This window comes from Ictalurus furcatus, chromosome 9 (genome assembly GCF_023375685.1).
Source record: "Ictalurus furcatus strain D&B chromosome 9, Billie_1.0, whole genome shotgun sequence".
Lineage (NCBI taxonomy): Eukaryota > Metazoa > Chordata > Actinopteri > Siluriformes > Ictaluridae > Ictalurus > Ictalurus furcatus.
The window spans coordinates 14,759,753-14,774,575 of NC_071263.1; the positions used below are offsets into that span (position 1 = coordinate 14,759,753).

General features: G+C 38.9%; 3 protein-coding genes across 3 annotated transcripts in view; 2 read left to right on the forward strand and 1 right to left on the reverse strand.

Annotated features, from left to right (window-relative positions):
• eml5 (EMAP like 5) overlaps nt 1–1,854 on the forward strand; it is a 58,283-nt gene extending 56,429 nt beyond the window's left edge. The window contains exon 44 of the mRNA XM_053632355.1: nt 13–1,854. Within this exon, the coding sequence (XP_053488330.1) occupies nt 13–49 (37 nt within the window). The 3' untranslated portion in view covers nt 50–1,854. The remainder of the gene's footprint in view (nt 1–12) is intronic.
• A 2,005-nt stretch (nt 1,855–3,859) lies between these two features.
• Nucleotides 3,860–10,397, reverse strand: isca2 (iron-sulfur cluster assembly 2). Its single transcript, XM_053632356.1, has 4 exons — nt 10,290–10,397; nt 9,654–9,810; nt 6,205–6,320; nt 3,860–4,421 (listed from the first exon to the last, which is right to left on the reverse strand). The coding sequence occupies exons 1-4, from the start codon at nt 10,349–10,351 to the stop codon at nt 4,247–4,249; spliced, it is 510 nt and encodes a 169-aa protein (XP_053488331.1). The 5' UTR covers nt 10,352–10,397; the 3' UTR covers nt 3,860–4,246.
• A 301-nt stretch (nt 10,398–10,698) lies between these two features.
• On the forward strand, nt 10,699–14,566 carry LOC128612313 (NPC intracellular cholesterol transporter 2). Its single transcript, XM_053632358.1, has 5 exons — nt 10,699–10,804; nt 11,137–11,238; nt 12,524–12,631; nt 13,617–13,789; nt 13,943–14,566. Exons 2-5 carry the CDS (start codon nt 11,151–11,153, stop codon nt 14,027–14,029), a joined length of 456 nt encoding a protein of 151 aa, XP_053488333.1. The 5' UTR covers nt 10,699–10,804; nt 11,137–11,150; the 3' UTR covers nt 14,030–14,566.
• Nucleotides 14,567–14,823: the final 257 nt, after the last annotated feature.

Sequence of the window (14,823 nt, forward strand, 5' to 3'; positions counted from 1 at the left end):
TTTCTTAAACAGTCTATTTGTTTGGAGGTGTGTCCATGTTCCTCACTGACACACTCGATACCACTGTAGGCCCGGAGGAAAGGTGAAGAGGAGCGAGCATCCAGGATGGATGATCTCGACGTTTCCGGAACCAGGTGCATGTATCTGAACAAGCCTCCAGTCCCACCTTTACACCTGCCTGAACCACACTGTATTGTCTTCTCAGTCTGAATGATGCTGAAAAAGAGAATTGAATTCTCTAATCTCATCAAAGTGATGTCTAAAATATACTGTATGTATCCCCTGCTGTGTTTCACATTGTCCCTGGTTTGAAGATGGAATGTTTTGGGTTTTTTGTTTTTTTGTTTTTTTTAACATTTGTGGTATGTCTGCATCATTAAGTGTGTAAGAGTTTCTTCCAATCAAATGACTAACAAATGTGTAGCAAGCAAAACAGGATTAGCCTTAAAGCAGTCTTTTAAAGATATGTTGGTTTAAAAGTTTCCTTTTTACATGATCACACTCTTGTCTTTTATGTGCTTATCATGTCTTGACGTATTTGTTCTTTGGTCTGAAATCTTTTCATTAATGATCAGAACTCTTGTGGCCTTCTCCCTGAATGTAACACAGCTGTTATATTCTTGGATGTCAGCATGCCAAAGCATACTATGCACTGTATACTTGACCTGCTCACTGTGGTTCTCCAGTGGTCTTTACTGTCATCCCTGAACATGCTCTTCACTCATCAGACCTCAGATCCTCCCTACACACGTAGGTGGCATTCCTAACCGTAGCATCTCTAGCTTGAGCAGTAACCGTGATTTCTGTGTGCAGACGTGTGTGTGTGTGTGTGTGTGTGTGTAGGTAAGAAATGTAGGCTTTGTATCTTGTGTCTGAGAACAAACTTTTGAAGAAACGTCTATTAAAAAATATAATAATACATGGGAAGGGAGGATGTGTGTTGATGCTGTATTGCATCATATAAAATCATTATTCATTGTGCTGCTAAAGCCTTTTAAGGTCATATATCATGTTTCGGAAAGAACTTGTTTCTTCCAACAGATTGAATATCACTGAACTGGAATGTTCCAACTCAAGAAAGTAAATGGAGATTATAACATGCAAAATGTTTTCTATTTCATTTGTTGTCATACTGATAAATAGTCCAAGATGTGTTGAGTGCATATTTTGATTTTCTGATATTAATGTAAATATCGATTGTAAAGACATTCTTTTGTATATTTTTGTGAAATGTTTTCTTAAAAGTCCAATTTGATTAAAAAATGAGTGTATAATGAATGTGTGATTGATTGCTATATAGTATTTATGTTATGATCAACATTTTCAGGAAAATGAGGTCACGCTAATCGACTGGAATCGTCGAAGGGCTTATCTCACTAACAACGAAGTAAACAAGGCACAGATGTGTTAATGGAGCTGCTGCAACTAATCTAATCAGAGGGACGAAAGCAGCTCAAAGACCTTCAATGCGATTGAGTTCAGGATGCCCTCTAGAATCCAGAGAATTTGGTAGTAAGTGTAATGTAATCAGCGACATGTTATCAGATCTTAAAAACAAACTTGTGTTTTGAGCTCAGCCTACTGTGTCACCAAACCTGATGTCTGGAGCTGATGCTACACATAACTGCTCAGGAACTTACTGACCTCTTACTGCCAATATACAGCAGGGGAAATAAGTATTGGACATGTGTCAACAGTAAATATATTTCCAATCAGGCTATTCACATGAAACTTTCACCAGACATCAGTATTAACTCAAGAAATCTGTAAAAATTTAAAGAATTCACAACATTAAAGTCCATAAACAGTTATATAGTGGAATGAAACAGGAAAAAAGTATTGAACACACTAAGAAAAAGCAGTTCTCCAAGACAAGGTAAGGCAAGGAGCCAGTCGAAAACCATAAGTAATTATACCCCCTGTCTGTGCAAATTAATATCAGCTGGGTTAGTAAATTGATGGTCTATGAAACGGCTTTTAATTACCAAGGTGTCACAAAAGAAACATCTCATGATGGGTAAAAGCAAAGAGCTCTCCCAGGACCTTTGGAACCTTATTGTTGCAAAACCTATTGATGGAATTGAATACAGACATATTTCAAAACTTCTGAATCCTCCAGTAAACACCATTGGGGCCATTATCTGCAAGCAGAAGCAACATCACTCCGTCATCAGCCGGCCACGCACAGGAGCCACGCACGCAATGTTGAACCACGCACTCCTCGCAAGATTTCTGACCAGGGAGTCAGAAGAGTAGTCCAAGAGCCAATGACCACTCGGAAAGAGCTCCAGAAACACTTGGAGGCAGCAGGTGCATCGTCACAGAGAAAACAATAGGCAATGCAGTCCACTGCTCACGCCCACCCCGCAAGACTCCATTACTAAAGAAAAGGCATGTCGAAGCTCGTGTAAAGTTTGCTACAACTCATTTGGACAAGCCTATGAAATACTGGGAGAGTGTAGTCTGGTCAGACAAGAGCAAAATTGAACTTTTTGGCTGTCATACTACACACCATGTTTGGAGAAGAAATGGCACTGCACATCACCCTTAAAACACTATATCAACAGTGAAGTTTGGAGGTGGAAGCATCATGGTGTGAGGATGTTTTTCATCACATGGTACTGGCAGACTTCATATAATTGAAGGAATGATGAACGGAGCCCTTTACCGGGAGATTCTTGAGAAGAATCTGCTGCCATCGAAAAGTATGATGAAGATGAGACGTGGGTGGACCTTCCAGCTGGACAACGATCCAAAGCATACAGCAAAGGAAACTCTCAAATGGTTTCAGAGAAAACAAATCAAGGCGTTAGAATGGCCCAGTCAATCACCTGACTTGAATCCAGTTGAACAAGATTTAAAGACAATATGTTTAGATTAGAAGAATGTCCCAAAATCACACCTGAATACTGCAGCCCATTAATTTCTTCATACAGGAAGCGTCTTCAAGATGTCATTACAAACAAACGCTTCTCCACTAACTATTAAATAAATTTCAGTCAGCGTGTTCAATACTTTTTCCCTGTGTCATTCCGCCTTATTACACACAACTTTATTTATGGAAGTATGGTGAAAATTTTATGTGAATAGCCTCATTGGAAATATATTTACTGAAAAAAAATGTTGACACATCCAATACTTATTTCCCCCACTGTAGCTCTTGTGTAGGGCACTGCAAAAAAATATAATCTTAGCTAGAAAATATCTTGAATATAGTCAAATGTATCTAATATTTCTTTTAATAACATTACAATAAACCAAATATAAGATCATTTAACATATTTCATGAGATTACTGAGATAATTTTGCTTCTTTTTAAAAAATAAATGCTTAAAATAGGCAAAAGTATCTGCTAATAGTACAAGACTATTTCAAGCTTGAAATGAGTACAAATGTCTTGAAATAGGTTTAATAATCTTTTCGTAATCTTATAGTAGGAAATACTAGATACATTTGACTTTATTCAAGATAACTTGCTAAGGTGCCATTTTTTTTTGCAGTGGGATTAAAGCTGGGGCTGAAACGGTTGAATATCAGATTTTAACCATCAACATACCCACCATCATCGTCATATTCATTCCCTGCAACAATCATTTCTTTGGACACTGGTGCATGAGGATATTTAGAATAAATTGCACAGGCAGCCAGTATTAATAGTTACATTGGCTATAGAGTTAAATATGTCTTGAATACTAAAAGCAGCCTACATAGTACAGCACATCTCTCTCTCTCTCTCTCTCTCTCTCACTCACACACACACACACACACACACACACAGAGCTTAGAGAGTAAACACAACTATATTTATATATTTCACGTTTTCTTATACGAAATATGAAAAAATATTTTAAAGACTGTAGCACTTAATATATTTATTTTATTATTATTTCCTATTTACAATCTGTACGTACAATTTGCAGGAAAAGACATTGTGATATTGTAGTGATCTCCACTAGTGTAGACTCCAGGCATGTTTCACGAGTACAGCTTCAAATCATAAAATAACACAATATTTCACACGGTTTCGTTTCTATTCAGGTGTGTGTGTGTGGAACACAAAATCATTGAGGTGTGGCTCGATTTCACAATACAATGAGAGGTTATCACTGGTTCTCAATCCTGACTGCATGTGTACTCTGTTCTGTAACACGTGATTGAACTTCCTCTATCGCAGGATGTTTATACACAAAAATGGGGAACTGGGACTGAAAGCCGCTGTTAAATGTTTATCATGCAGAAGCAAGTTTCAGACTTTGACAGAGAAAGAGCTGCCACAAGAGCAGCCGTGTTCTGCCTGCGGGTTCCTGAGCACCTGGAAGGAGGAGCGGATGAGCTCCTGACTAAAGTCAAGCGTTGCTCCTTTCACAAACTCCAGACTCTCCTCGTCTACTATCACGCCCACGCCGCTCTGCTCAAAAACCCTGCAGAAGTGCAGAGACACAGAGACAGAGGCTAAATTATTCTTCACCTGGTCAAGTGATTGTTCAAAAATCAGTCCATGTCTGACTGTCATGCAATACAAGACCCGTGATCCCCAACTGCACTGTTTAAAATACAGTTTACAATACTGAACCAACATGCTTAATTAGACACACAAACTTTGTGTCCAGATACAGTCCCCTCCGAAAGTATTGGAACAGCAAGGCCAATTTTTTTTTTTTCCTATGCACTGAATACATTTAGGTTTGAGCTCGACTGATGAATAAGATTATATTCATTTTCAGCTTTCATTTCCTGATATTTACATTTAGATGTGTTAAACAACTTAAAACATTGCACCTTTTGTTTCAGACCACCCAATTTTTAGTTGAGCAAAGGTATAGGAACAAATAAGTCTTGAAGTAAATGAAAGTAAATAACATTTAGCATTTGGTTGCGTATCCATGACTTGCAACAACTGCATCAAGCCTGTGACCAGCAAATTGTTGGTTTCTTCATTTGTGATGCTTTACCGGTCTTTTACTGCAGCCTCTTTCAGTTGTTGCTTGTTTCAGGAGATTTCTCCTTTTTTAGTCTAGAAATGCTTGCTCAGTTGGGTGATTGACTTGGCCAGTCTAAAACCTTCCACTTTCCCCCCTGATGACATCCTTTGTTGTGTTGACAGTGTATTTTGGATCATTGTCTTGCTGCATGAGGTAGTTCCTCCTGATTAATTTGGATGCATTACTCTATAAATTGGCAGATAAAATGTTCCTGTAGACTTCTGAATTCATTCTGCTGCTACCATCATGAGTTACATCATCAATAAAGATTAGTGAGCCTGTTCCAGAAGCAGCCATGCAAGCCCAGGCCATGACACTACATCCACCATGTTTCACAGATGAGCTTATATGTTTTGGATAATGAACAGATCCTTTCTTTCTCCACACTTTGGCCTTTACATCACTTTGGTAGAGGTTAATCTTGGTTCCAGAACTTTTGTGGCTCACCTCTGTATTTCTTTGTGAATTTGGCTTTCTGATTCTTACTGCTGATGAGTGGTTTTCGACTTGTGGTATGACCTCAATATTTCTGCTCTTAAAGTCTTCCTTGAATGTTGGGTTGTGATGCCTTCACCCCTGCCCTGTGAAGGTTGTTTGTGATGTCACTGACTGTTGTTTTCTTCACAGCTCTCACAATGTTTCTGTCATCAACTGCTGTTGTTTTCCTTAGCCGACCTGTTCCATGTCTGATTGCTAGTACACCAGTGGTTTCTTTCTTTTTCAAAATATTCTAAATGGTTGTCTTGGCTATGCCTAACGTTTGTGCAATGTTCAAACAAAAGGTGCTATGATTTTTTTTTAACACACCTAGATGTAAATATCAGGAAATGAAAGCTGAAATTCTGATCTGTTGTCTCGTATTCATCTTTTGATCTCAAACACAAATGTCTTCAATGTATAATGAAAACAGAATTGGACTTGCTGTTCCAATACTTTCGAAATTATCTGAAATCTAAATAGACCAAAGTTAACAACTACCTTTAAACTTTCATTATAAATTACCTGCTTATCTCTCATTAGTGAGAAATGTGTGGAAATTATAGCCTGTATTATCACATGTACACTACGCATACGTGCAACAAATACGAATAGGATTGAAAATGTTGGCGTATACCTTTAAAAGCTGCTTACTATATCAAAACCCTTGTCAAGCACAAATTCTTGACAAAAAAAGGGCGTTATCAGCTAAGAGCGTCTACCTTTGAGTGCATGATTGCATTACCTGTCATCTTCATTTTTGGCAGTGTCCACAGAAAACTTGTACTGGAACCCAGAGCAGCCTCCACCCTCCACCTGTATCCTCAGATATTCTCCCTTCTGCATGATTTCTCTCAGCCTCTGCACAAAACACATGTTCTACGGTAAAGATTCTGCATGCCGTTTCTATACGTCAGGGGTTGTGTCTGAACTTGCGCACTACCCTACTACACAGTAAGCAAAAAGCAGTACACCAGAGGGGTAGTATGTATGAATTTTCAGTATGCGAGAGACAGAAGGTGAGAAATACCCGGATGGCGTACTGCTCCCAGCGAGATTTTGCAGTATGCAACCGATGTACACTACGCGAGTCAAACAATCCCATAACACAACAGGACTGGTGCAGACGAGCTCAGGAAAAAAAAAAGATTAGTATGTACCGTTTCAACGGTTGTGCAGTAGGTACTGCATCGAATTTACTTTACAGTATGTACTGTTGTAGGGTTGTCACGGTACCAAAATTTCAGTAGTCGGTACCAATACCAGTAAAATTCCATGGTACTTGGTACCAAAGCAAAACACAAAAACATGCTAATTGAACAACACTATTATAGTAATAAAGATAAATATCAATATAAAACGTATTTTTAAAAATGTCATTCTGTATACTTCAAGTATATCATTATTAAATCTACTTGAGTTAACCAGACAAATGTAGAAATGTTTTTCTGACTGATATTAAAGACATAAACAGTGCTAGCCACACATCTATTATTTTCTAACACATAAATTTCAGATATCGACAAGACTCTGATGTGTAAAATTACTAAGCCCCATCATGTACTCCCATTTATTTCACCCCAAAAAAAGTGAAAGCATTAAATGGTTAATAAGGACTCCTGACCATATTAGCATTAAACGCGCGTATGCTAAACATTAAACTCACCTACTTGAACTGCTTGAATAAATACCACGGTTAAGCAGCCGCTCCTCCTGAAAGCATGGTCAATCTATCCGCACATACATATTAGGGGCGCGGTTTTTACACACTTAGCGGTAACAGCACCGAAAGCGGAAAACGAGCGTCCGAGAGAAATAGAAATATATTTCGCCTACTATACAGTAGGTAAGTATGCGGTTTCGGACGCAGCCGAAGTACCAGTACTTTTGACATCCCTATACTGTTGTGCCCAAAAGTTTGCATACCCCTTGCAGAATTGGCTAAACCTTAATACTGTTAATAAAATAAGATGAATCATAAAAATCCCATGTTGTTTTTTATTTAGTTCTGTCCTGAATAAGCTATTTCACATAACAGATGTTTACATATAGTCCACAAGACAACATAGCTGAATTTATATAAATTACACAGTTCAAAAGTTTACATACGATGATTCTTAATACTGTGTGTCGTTATGACTGTGTGTTTTTATGTTTTGTGATAGTTGTTCATGAGTCCCTTGTTTGTCCTGAGCAGTTAAACTGCCTACTGTTCTTCAGAAAAATCCTCCAGGTCCTGCACATTATTTACTTTTCCAGCATCTTCTGCATATTTGACCTCTTTCCAACAGTGGCTATATGATGTTGAGATCCATCTTTTCACACTGAGGACAGCTGAGGGACTCACAACTATTACAAAAGGTGCAAACATTCACTGATGCTCAAGAAGGCAACACGACACATTAAGAGCCAGGGGGTGTAAACTTTTGAGCTGTATGATTAGTGTAAATTATTATTATTTTGTCAGTATCTTATTTAGTGTCTGAAGAGCAGTACTAAATGAAAAAAAAATCTTTAAACAAAATAATAATGTACACCGATCATCCTGTTCAATAGTTTACATCCTCCTGGCTCTTAATATTGCCTTCTTGAGCATCAGTGAATGTTTGCACCTTTTGTAATAGTTGTGTACGAGTCCCTCAGTTTGAAAAGATGGATCTCAACATCATATAGCCACCGCTGGAAATGGGTCAAATATGCAGAATATCCACAACTCCTTGCCCGAAGGAGGAGTTTTGTGATGGTTTGCTTCACCAAATTCAAGGACACATTTTAGAGACGTGTAAATGAAATGTGGAAAAATAAATCAAGGGACCGATAAATGAAATGATAAGGTATAAATTATATTAGGAATCATGGAAGTAGAAAGACTGAAATGCAGTGAGGAGTTTGTTTTACAGTCACAGTGTTCTTTTCCGTTACATGATGTGTTAGTATGTCCCAATATTTGCACACTTTTAATACACACTCAAAAGTTTTCTTCACAAAAAGAGTACATACTTTACATACATAGTATAAGTATGCCAACTGGGACACAGGGTATGTTACATTTTTGCCACTGAGTTCACTGTTTTCAGTTTCAAAGTGTTTTTCTTCTTTCTCTGTTTATATTTTTGTTCATTTCTTGGAAAGTTATGTTCAATACTTTTGGCACAAATTGAATTCCATAGTAAGTGGGTTAGCTATTGCCCCCTAGGTGTGAATGACCGTGTGAATATGTGTGCGCATTGTGGCCTGCAATGGACCTGCATCCCATTCAGAGTGCATTCTCAATCCTTAAGCAGAAAGTACTGTATGCATCACTTTTTACACATACGCTAGGAACATCGTACAGTACACGTGACGCAAATTTAGCCATTAGAAGCGTACGTACGTACTGTATGTGCGCCGCCCAATTTTTCTAACCACACATGCGCATTCAATTCTTCTGCACTATTTAGTTCTTCCACAAGGTGGCAGCAGTGATCCAAGGCCGTTGATTCTCAAGATAGTCGAATAAAAAACAAAAACGGAAGAGATGGAAACGAATGCAGGTCAGAAAGTACCTGCATTTGTATAATTCTAGCCTAAAGGAGTATAAGGATTTGTACATGGGTGCTAATCGTGGCGAGAGATTGCCCAAGCGTTGTTCTTCGTGTTGTTCTGATTCGTCTTCGTTGTCGTGCTTCACACTAGAAGACCTGTTTTACTGCTCTGTACTGACTCTTGTAGGCCAGGAGGGGTAGTGCAAGTTGTAATGTGCATGCGTCGACCATCTGCGTATGCGTACATGTCAAATAGAGTATACTTTGAAAGGCTATGCGTACGACTGTGCGCATACGCTAGTGTACGCGTAAAAAACTAAGTATACCAGAGACTTCACGCCGCTAAAATCTTCCTGTTATAGGCTCCGGATCCACTGTGACCCTGACCAGGATAAAATGATTACTGAAGATGAATAAACAGGCAAAGACCAACAAGTTCATCCAGTTTTGAGGGGGGAAAAGCTGCCAATGAGCCATGTCATAGTCAGAAGAGTTAACTTCCGCGTGATTCAGTGAGAATATTCCTGAACACTTATTTACAGTTATTTATCTGTGCCACACCTTGAATCTATGTAGAACACACCTAAATGGACATTTCTGAAATAAAATGTATATACAAAGTCATACTTCGATGCTACTATATCGTAATGGAGTGAGAGGATTTACAAACCTTGACACACGCATCACTAAGTTGTACTGTATGGTCAGTGGGACTGGAGGAGACCTGCTGCTGTCCCTGTGATGAGCTGCTGCTCCTATAACACAGTGTGGACACAAAAGGGGACTCATCACATGCCGGCACAGGTCTCAATCCTGCTGAAGACACACTGCAAAACAAAACCAGCTGTTAGACAACTCTACAGTCATTTAATGAGTGTCTTTATAAACAACTGAGCCTCAGAGGGAACCAGGAGGAAGTTCTCTACTACTTACATTAAAGGTTATAGAAAGAAAAAACCCACACCCTTCTGTGTGTGAGATGCCTACTTAGATAAGACTGACAAATAAATAATCATTACTAAACTAAAGAATAAATGCGCACATTCAGTACAATATGATCTGACATGAATGAATGATTGTGAGTTAGTTAACAGTAGCGTTAGTTTCAGCAGCAGCTCTGCCCTTGACTCTGGCGCTGCTAATATAACACGCATCCAGTAGCAGTGGCGCGCTAGCCTAGCTAACAGCACAGAGGGATGACTCGACACACTTATTCAAAACATAAGCGTTAAAAAGCTTGTTTAATCTGTCTATTTTTTTAATTCCAGGTCAATTTTTACACGCTCCCATTTAGCTATAAACCTACTTGATAACTTTCCACGCTCTTGTTTTGAGTGCGCTTATCGTCAGTGCTCTAGCGAGTGACATCTTCCATAAGACAACAACGACTGGAAAGGGGTTGCCAGGTCTGTAACAAAACGCAACAATGTTCAAAGTCTTTTTTTTTTTAATCGTCGAGGCTTTTAGATAATTTAGAGAATATACGATAAAATTATTTATGATACAATATTTAATTAGTCAGGCACCTCATGTTCTTTTTGGACAAAGCAGAACTTATTGTTATAGCTCAAGTTTCTAATTTTGAGTGTTAGTATATCTGGCAACGAGGCGGGATGTTAAGGCTCTCCCCCCTCAAAGCGAGCAATTCTATTAGTCAGCGTGTTTGAGAGAAACGGTTGTGATTGGCTGAGAGCGCTTGTCAAGCTAATCACGAGTGGAACACGCCACGGATCTGTGGGGTTTTCCATAAAAGAAGCCAGCGTGGTCTTGTGATGTTTTAGTGAACTAGGAGTGACTGGGCCAGGTTTCAGGCGTGCTGCGGTGCGTATTAACGCTGCTTCAATTGATTTTTTATCTTCTTTATGTGTTTGTTTGTGTGTCATAATGAGTATGAGTGAAATAAAACGCGATGATGAATTGTAGACCAGTCGGCTGTTCTGTGTGTTTTGGATGGTGTTTGGGGCAGGATTTTGTGAAACTCGGTAAAACTTGAACGTGTTTATTTAGCTGGGTTACGGCGTGTAAATCCAGTCACGTGACTGGTGTGGCGTTGTTTGTAGCTTTAGGTCAGAGTTCACTTTTGAGGCTGTTTGTAAGAGGGGAAACTCTTAAACTCCAGGATAAGTTTTGTTTTGTGTCTGACCGGTAAATAGGAATCACCTGTGCGATGGACTTCCGTGTTATTGCGTGTGCCTTCTTCCTCCCACTGCTGCTGGGCCTCTCACATGCAGAGCAGGTGAAGTTTATTGACTGTGGTGAGTAAATAACCCCAAATGTCTCCTCTTGATGAAACCCTTGTATTAAACATGAATGGGAATTCTGACCTTTTTCAGTGAGTCGGATCATTTGACTCGGCTCACCAATTGTTTCATGAACCTTCATGCTGTTTTTCTACCAAAGCAGTATTACTTCTGTATTTCAGTTTTGATAAAATCCACTTGCACATTTGTCTAATAAATCTGATCAGAAGGTCATGTGTTCAAATCCCAGCACTGCCACTGCTGGACCCCTGAGCAAAACCCTTAACACTCAACTGCTCCATTGTATAAATGAGAAGTCTTTGTCATATGTACATCACAGTACAGTGACAGTCTCTTTTTTTTTTTTTTTTTTTTTTTTTTTTTGCCCGTCCCTGTTTGTTAGGAAGTTTGGCTCAGTGGGCAGGGTCAGCCTGATGTGGTGCCTCTGTAGCAGATAGTGTTAATGGACTTGTTCAGGTGCCTGACAGTGGCAGCTTGAACCCCCGACCTTCTCATCAATAACACAGCCGTAACTGTTGAGGCACCACTGCACAAAAATGTAAGTTGCTCTGTAGAAGGGTGTTTGGGCCAAAAGCCCAAATTGTAAATCAGCAAGCCACTACAAATATGCAAATGCAGTAAGGGTGTGTTAATGCTGCTGTGCCTTTTTGTCTTGAAACTAGATTAGATCTCCTTGAATACACCAAATGCATATACAAGTACATCAAGTCCTCCCTGTCATGATGAAATTAGTGAGGGAATTAGATTTTAGTATTAGATTTTTTTTTTTTTTCTGGCTACAGATTAATAACGTACTGTTTCATGATCGTAATGGGATGATGTATTACAAAGACTTAATGTAATCTGTATTTTGAAAAGGGAAGCTGGTGTTTTGTCTTTGCTTGGTTTGCAAAACGATTTGCCTTGAGCTGCTGTCATATTTTAGGAAGTGTGCTCCATTATTCTTTCACGGCTGACCAGTGAGTGTAGAGCTTTTATTCAGCAACATCTATTAACTGATTATTCATTTTCATTGTTATGCACACATGTCAAAGATGTGGCTGTTTATTGAAAAACTTCTGTAAATGTAACTATAAACTGTTTTTGTGCTTAATCACTTTACAAAACTTAATTTCTTCATTTAAGAAGCACCACACCATGTCACCTCGGCATAAAACCACTTCCTATGTACCATATCTGACATGTTTGTGCCTGTAATCATAGTGTGACTATGAGTCAGTCATGCATCACTTCAGTGGTTTAATTCTGTGTTCTCCCCCCCTCCATTTATGTGATCTAGGCTCAGTTGTTGGAACTGTGAAGGAGGTGAACATTACTCCCTGCCCAAGTCAGCCATGCCAGCTTCACAAGGGACAGTCCTACACTGTAAATGTGACCTTCATCAGCGGTAATCAACTTTATACTGCTTTTCCACTTATGTACAATTTGGTCATTTAAAACTATAAAAGGAAATATTCATTTGTCAGTCTAATGTGTGAATTGCACCCAGGATCAATATAGATGTATTTAAAATTTTTTTAAAAAAGGCCAAAAGTATATGGGCACTTGACTCTCAGACCCATGCATGGGCCTTCCCCAAAATAGGGATGCATTGGAGCATTAGTTTCCCTTCACTGGATCGAAGAGGCCCAAATGTTGTGCCCTTGTGCACAAATTGAGGTTCATAAAGACAGGGTTTTCCAAAGTTGGTGTGGAAGAAGTCAAGTGTCCTGAGCCCTGACCTCAACACCACTGAACACCTTTTAGGATGAATTAGACCATGGATTATTAGGCCTCCTCACTTGACATCAGTGCCTGAGCTCACTAATGTTCTTGTGACTGAAGAAGCACAAATCCCCACAGCCAAAATCTAGTGACAAGCCTTCCCAGTAGAGTGAAGGTTATTATAATGGCAAGGGGGGGGGATTAATCTGGAATGGGATGTTCAGTGCGCACATATGGGTGTGATTGGTCAGGTTTCCATGTACTGTGGTTGGGGTGTGTACAAAGGTTGAATAGCAAGTTGTGGTTTCACGTCCATGTATGTAGGCAGCAGTGACCCACTGTTAAACTCTGACTCCTAGAGAGTTACTATCACAGTAACTCCTAACACTATTGGACCCTTGAACAAGGCCCTAATCCCTCAGTTGTGTACTGTAGCTTACTGTATTGTTAAATGTAATTGTAAACAGAATAACTTTACATGTTCACACTACATTTCTGCTTCTGTGCATTCATTCATGCACTTCTGCTGAGCCTACTTTCACCTTTAGGTTGCATGGAGTGCAAATCCTGTAAATAATACTGTGCAAAAGTACCATTTGTTTCATCATGATTATGAACACCACTTAAGCAAAAACAAAACAAGCTTTGCTCATGTGTCTAATTTGCAGCGACTGACAGTCAGACAAGCAAAGCTGTGGTCCATGGCGTGATCGCTGGTGTCCCTGTTCCCTTTCCAATCCCTGTTGATGATGGCTGCAAGTCTGGAATCCATTGCCCTATTCAGAAGCAAAACACCTACAGTTATGTCAACCAGCTTCCTGTTAAAACGGAGTATCCATCAGTAAGTTTTTGCTGTTTCAGTTATTTCTCCTGTCTGTTAAACAGAACCATTAGTGCTACACGCATCCACAATCGAAGCAGCAGTTATATGATCTGGTGGACCCTTGCTTGTATAATTGTGATTGAATTTTTATTCATTTATTTGTTTATTAAGTTAAGACTGGTTGTGGAGTGGGAACTTGGAGACGACTCCAGTAAAGATTTGTTCTGCATCAAATTTCCTGTCCAGATCGTCAGCTGAAGATCTATGCCAACTCCACCAAAGGAAACCTCGAAAGGGATATTGTGGTTTTTATGAATTTAATTTTTTTTTAAAGAAATGATATATAAAATCTGTTTTTATATTTTTTTCTAATTACTAATGAACTCCTTTTAAACTGAGGAAATATTTAATGATTTATTATAGTCAGTAATTGAGTTAATGTTTTAAGTGATCAATGTTAATGATCAAAAGAACATCTAAATACATTTTCCTGGCTTCTGTGGCTAACCAGTGGTAACCCAGACTTTCTACACTAAAGTGTCTAATTTTAATATTGAAGTTATGACGAATACAAATATTTTACAAGCATGTCTATCTGAAATAAAGATCATTTTAACTTGGGTTGCTCAAAATTGTGCCATGAGTGCAGGTGTCTTCGTCACTCTGCACTGTAATGTGTTTTTAGTTTTCTCTTGCTCATCGGTAATGATTAGTAACTTTTTGTACATGTGATTATGGTGATCCTAAGCCAGATTAATTTTTCTTCTTGAAATAAAATCCAAATACAGTAACAGATGTGTAACAAAGTCATTAATGTGTGCTTTTTATTAAATTGAGTATCATGCTTGTCAATCCAGTCTCACACACGTGCACACATTTATGTCTAGGATTTCTGAATAAACTCACAACACTAATTCAGTGTGTTTGAGGTTCTAGACTTATTGTGTCTCAATGAAAAGTGCGAGCCGGACTGATGATTGGCCTTATTTCCACAAAGCAGCAAAATCTGCTTAAGGCCAAAATCTAATAGATTCACAAAGACATGAGGGCAA

Coding starts and splice junctions, on each gene's coding strand:
- LOC128612313 (XM_053632358.1), top strand. CDS start 11,151: ATGGACTTCCGTGTTATTGCGTGTGCCTTCTTCCTCCCACTGCTGCTG. Junction 12,632..13,616: donor AAATGTGACCTTCATCAGCG/GTAATCAACTTT, acceptor TCTAATTTGCAG/CGACTGACAGTCAGACAAGC. Junction 13,790..13,942: donor TTAAAACGGAGTATCCATCA/GTAAGTTTTTGC, acceptor TTGTTTATTAAG/TTAAGACTGGTTGTGGAGTG.
- isca2 (XM_053632356.1), bottom strand. CDS start 10,351: ATGTCACTCGCTAGAGCACTGACGATAAGCGCACTCAAAACAAGAGCG. Junction 9,811..10,289: donor AGAGCGTGGAAAGTTATCAA/GTAGGTTTATAG, acceptor TTTGTTTTGCAG/TGTGTCTTCAGCAGGATTGA. Junction 6,321..9,653: donor TTAGTGATGCGTGTGTCAAG/GTTTGTAAATCC, acceptor TGTTTTGTGCAG/AGGCTGAGAGAAATCATGCA.